Source organism: Lolium perenne, chromosome 1, assembly GCF_019359855.2.
Source record: "Lolium perenne isolate Kyuss_39 chromosome 1, Kyuss_2.0, whole genome shotgun sequence".
NCBI classification, from domain to species: domain Eukaryota; kingdom Viridiplantae; phylum Streptophyta; class Magnoliopsida; order Poales; family Poaceae; genus Lolium; species Lolium perenne.
In genome coordinates this window covers 185,573,120-185,577,983 of record NC_067244.2, presented here as the reverse complement: position 1 = coordinate 185,577,983, position 4,864 = coordinate 185,573,120, and the positions used below count along the sequence as shown (strand labels likewise).

Sequence of the window (4,864 nt, the reverse complement as noted above, 5' to 3'; positions counted from 1 at the left end):
CTTCAAGATCCAGAGGATTGGCTAGTTGATTATCTCGAGACAGTGAAGCTCACAGGAGGAACCAGGGCAACAGCCATGCAAAGCATCCAAGTGCATTTGAGTGGAGCCACACGATCTTGGATAAAGAAACTCACTCCAGGATCTATCGACAGCTGGGAAAGTTTCGAGGACGTGTTCGTCAAGAACTTCAGATCCACGTGCAAAAAACCTGCGTCGTTAGAGGAATTGAGAGCATGTCGACAAAAGCCAGATGAGCCAATGAGAAAGTACATCCAAAGGTGGAATATCATTAAAAACTCGGCAGAAAATATATCTGACGAAAGAGCAATAGATGCGTTTGTCGCAGGAGTCAGGCGAGGAGATTTTGTCGAGGACTTGGGAAGGACCAATCCAAAGACAGTATCCGCGTTAATGGAGATAGCAAACAAATGGGCAGATGGAGAAGACGCTGTCCACAACAAACGGCACAGGTCCCCAGAGGAGGACCGTAGTCGAAACTATCAATCGAGGCGACGATTTCCTCGGCAGTACCCGAATTATGACGCTCCAGGGCAAATTTCGGCAGGTTTTCGGACAAACACATGAGGAAACAACAGAGATGATTATCAGAGAAGCAGTGAACAGCGAGGTGATAACAGAGATGATTCTCGCAACAAAGAAAGGCAAAACAATGGGCCTAGGTTCCCAAGGCCTTTCATGTCCCCTCAAGACATGATGAATGGGCCGTGCCGGATGCACTTTTTCATCGACAAAGAACGGTAAAAGACAGTCGGGACACCTGCAGAAAGACTGTCGCAATTTCCAGGCAATGTTCAGGTATGCAGAGCACGCTAACGCTCGGGCAGCACAGAGAAATCCTCGAGAACCCAGGAGCGAGATTCACTTACCACCTCCTCCCGCGATTACAGAAGATAATCGACATCAGCTCAGAATAGCGGCAGCACCACCGCCACCACCTTATGTTGATCCAAACTCTCACGGAGCGGTGTCGATGATTCAGAAGGCAAGGCCGTCAAATAGAGCTCAAAAAGTAATTTCACGATGTGTTTATGGCGAAAAAATGCCTCCACCAACTGTAGAGTATCTTAATTGGTCGTGGCAAGATATTGGTTTTACCATAGCAGATCATCCGCAACAAGTTCCTCGACCAGGCGTCAAGACTTATTCTGCCAGCAGTTATTGCGGGATTTGATGTCTCTCGAGTGTTCATAGATGGCGGCAGCAGCTTAAACCTCATGTATGCAGACACATTGAGGAAGATGAACATATCCTTAGCGAACTTGAAGCCAACAGACACAAGGTTCCACGGTATCACACCGGAGAAGCCAAATTATCCATTGGGGAAGATCAATCTCGACGTTCAGTTTGGAACTCGAGAGAATTATAGAATCGAGAGGCTGGAATTTGAAGTCGTGGATTTTCCGTCACAGTACCACGCTTTGTTGGGACGACCAGCATACGCTAGATTTATGGCGGTGCCACATTACACATACCTGTTGTGGAGATTGCCTGGACCAAAGGGACCAATCACAGTCAAAGGAAGCTTCGCCCTAGCCGATAAGTGCGACGCCGCCGGACGCTCACCGCCGCCCGCAACCTATGTCACCGCCGGGCTCCCCGCCGGAGCGGTAGAAACTCTGCCTTCATGTGCGGCCGTCTCCGTCGCCGCGGTAGCCCGCCTTCTTGACGCCACCATCTTCCTTGCCGGGCTCGCCGCCGGCCACACCGTCAATGCATAACCGACATTGCTGTGTTCTTTTTATAACTTTTGGTGCATTCTTTCCGCGCCTATGCTTCCTAGTATATAATCAAATTTGAATGAAAACATTTATTTGTGTGCACTAATATTTATTTGGGATGGGCGTTTGGGTGACGCGGCTTAGGAGTGACATCCCCAAACACGGCACGAACAAAACACGCCCCCCAAACACTCGATCCGGCATCGTCCCGCTTCGGGGGACGTCCCAGAAGATGATCTAAATTCTGCTCAGTAGGGGTAGAGGTGGAGCTACCAAACAGATCACACGAGCTAAAGCCAAATGCGTCCTCCTTCTCATGTCCAAAAAAAAAACGTCGTCTTCTCTAATCTGGCTCTTCTCTTCCGCCGCCGCTGGATCGGCGACCCTTGCGTGCTCCAACGGCCGCGTCCCTCGAAACATAATCCCTGCGGACGATCTCTGCAGCAAAATCATCTTCTCTCTTCTCGCCAGCCTCCACCAGCGACACCGCAGAGATGGGCGGCGCCGACTGCAACAGCACGGATTTCGGCGCCGCCGCCTACTGGGACGCCCGCTACTCCTCCCCCTCCACCGGCGGCAAGGGCCGCGGCGGCTTTTTCGACTGGTACCAGGCGTACCCGGCGCTCCGGCCAATACTCCGCGCCTGCGTTCCCACCTCCTCCCGCGTCCTCATGCTCGGCTGCGGCAACTCCCGTACGTTTTCCTCCAGCTACTTGTAAATTTTAGCTGCAAATTTGAAACCCTCGAAGCGTTTTTAGGTAGCTGTGTCTAGTTCACCCACAATTATGCTGCATTCTGTTTTGGAAACTGGAACTTGCATGCTCAGTGCTGTCCGTGCATACAGTTCGATTTGGAACTGCAATGTTCAGTGCTGTCCGTGCACACTGTTCGATTTGCAACTGGAATGTTCAGTGCTCCCCTTATCAAACCCCTGATACATCTGTTCTGTGAATTTTATCATGATTGCTAACCATGCGTTACTTGGTTCACCTTTGTGCGAGATTTACCTTCGGAGATAATCTATCATAGCTTTGTTGTTAGAATTTATCGTGTCTAGCAGTGTAAAACACAATTTTTCTTGACGCTGTCCTGTTTCTGTTTTGGGCAGTTCTGTCGGAGGATATGGTAAAGGATGGTTACGAGGACATAGCAAACATGGACATCTCCTCGGTTGTTATCGAGCAGATGAAGGAGAAACACATGGATATCCCACAGCTTACATGTACCGTTTTCCCAACAACTCCATTCTCATAGTGTATGAGTTATGTTCCATGTATGCGGTCTATTTACATGGGTGTTTTATGTTATGCTTGAAGATATGCAGATGGATGTCAGGGATATGAGTCTCTTTGCAGATGGATCGTTTGATTGCGTCATTGACAAAGGTACAAGCCTTAAGCTTCAAAATGTTCATACAAAGCACTTGATATGATCTTTTTTTGTTTGCCACTTATTTACCATTCTACCAAATGTTTTTTTGCAGGGACCTTGGATGCTATGATGGTAAGCGCTGGTTGTTCAGCAAACTGCATTTCAGTTTTCTGATTAGGCATGAATTGATTCTGTGGTACTTATTTTCTTTTTTACATTATCTAGTGTGGCGATGATGCCCCTCACGGTGCTTCCAAAATGCTAGAAGAAGTGGCAAGGTAAAACGTTTATTCAATGTTTGCTGTGGTGTGATCCTAACTGATGAACCCAGTTGTTTTAATTAAATAAATTTGCCCTGCCTTTTCAGGATTATGAGACCTGGTGGAATTTATATGTTGGTACATCCTCTAATCCTAAAAGATACTCGAACGACAGAATATTTCATGGTTTCACGAAGAGATAACTTTCTTTGACAGATAACATATGGTGCTCCTAAGGAACGTCTCACACTTTTGAATCAAGCCCGATGCCGTTGGAATGTTGAGCTATACATTATGCGTAAGTTTGAAATACCCTCTCTTCACTCTGAAGGGGCACCCGACCCAAGTATACTGTTTCTACCTTGTTAGCTGTTACTCTGTTATAACATGTTTATGTGCATGAGATATTTGCTTCATCCTTTGGGAACTACGGATTCAAAACTGTGAAAGATTGCTTCCATTACTTCCCAGTTTTCTTAAGATATGCGAAACTACAATAGAAACATGACTAAAGATTGCTATAAACTGATTTTAACACACATCATTATTGGAGAATCTGGAGAGAAGATAAATTAGCAGCATTTATGTTGGGAATATATAATCGTCCTCTATGTTTGCAAAATGTTTGGATCTACCATGTCGGTTTGCATAATGTTGCATTTGTGATTGGGGAACACATGTCACCAATTCTTTGTGCCACTTTCAATGGTCAAAAGTCAAAATACCCGTTGGATGGTAAGTCAGTGCCTCTGTGGCAACCTTGTTTTATATAATGACGGTGGCAGTGGCGAAGAAGCTTGCCTGGGCTTTGCGTGTCCTCGACCACCTCGCGTCATTATACAATGGTATTTTGGTGACAATGAACATTGTTACACTGGTGGCATATGCAACAACATGCAGACTAAACTTGGCAGGTCCAACATTCTGCAAACTCAGAGTGACATGTACCATATTTCCCAATTTATTTTCTTCTATAGAGATTAATATTGTATCTTTTCTATCTGCTAGCAGCCACACCTGAATACCAGTTGAAACGGAGCAATGGCGCTTCACACGCTTCCATGGAGAAAGTTAAACTGACAGTGGATGGCCAACTGCCGCCTGACTATGTTTTTAAGGATCCAGAGTCAAATTTCGTTTATGTTAGTTACAAGTCAGATACAGCGAGTGAAAATAATTCCATAGTTGGTGGTCAAGGGGAAACCACGACTTCTGAATAATTTGTTTTTCATCCTTGGATTGCATGGTAGTTATGAAAATGCACTCTTTTGTGCCATTCTAAGCGTGGTTGATAGTAACTGGTTCATTGCCTGTTGTTGTGGAAATTGGAAAATTTAAGAAACAGTTCTGATTTGTTTGTATCTGCCATTAATTAGAAGTAATCCTGCCTAGTTTTATTTAGTTCGCTCAGAGTGAATAAACTCCATTTCTGTGCAAGCGGTTAATATTATGTTTACATTTGCTTTCAGCCAACATGCATCTCATGCTATAAAA

The 4,864-nt window shown here is 45.6% G+C and overlaps 1 protein-coding gene across 2 annotated transcripts; it reads left to right on the top strand.

Annotated features, from left to right (window-relative positions):
• The first annotated feature begins 2,016 nt into the window (after positions 1-2,016).
• On the top strand, positions 2,017-4,731 carry LOC127315689 (uncharacterized). 2 transcript variants are annotated; one of them, XM_051346168.2, is made up of 8 exons: positions 2,017-2,432; positions 2,848-2,961; positions 3,056-3,124; positions 3,223-3,242; positions 3,336-3,388; positions 3,478-3,508; positions 3,587-3,668; positions 4,382-4,731. In XM_051346168.2, the coding sequence occupies exons 1-8, from the start codon at positions 2,234-2,236 to the stop codon at positions 4,588-4,590; spliced, it is 777 nt and encodes a 258-aa protein (XP_051202128.1). In that variant the 5' UTR covers positions 2,017-2,233; the 3' UTR covers positions 4,591-4,731. The 2 variants fall into 2 exon arrangements, with proteins under 2 accessions (XP_051202128.1, XP_051202122.1); XM_051346162.2 differs by having other exon boundaries at positions 4,379-4,731.
• The last annotated feature ends 133 nt before the right edge of the window (positions 4,732-4,864 follow it).

What these genes read in the sequence shown, in the direction of transcription:
- LOC127315689 (XM_051346162.2), top strand. Translation starts at nt 2,234, where the DNA reads ATGGGCGGCGCCGACTGCAACAGCACGGATTTCGGCGCCGCCGCCTAC. An exon ending in GGATATCCCACAGCTTACAT is followed by an intron (nt 2,962 to 3,055) that starts GTACCGTTTTCC and finishes TTATGCTTGAAG; the next exon opens with ATATGCAGATGGATGTCAGG. An exon ending in TGATTGCGTCATTGACAAAG is followed by an intron (nt 3,125 to 3,222) that starts GTACAAGCCTTA and finishes GTTTTTTTGCAG; the next exon opens with GGACCTTGGATGCTATGATG.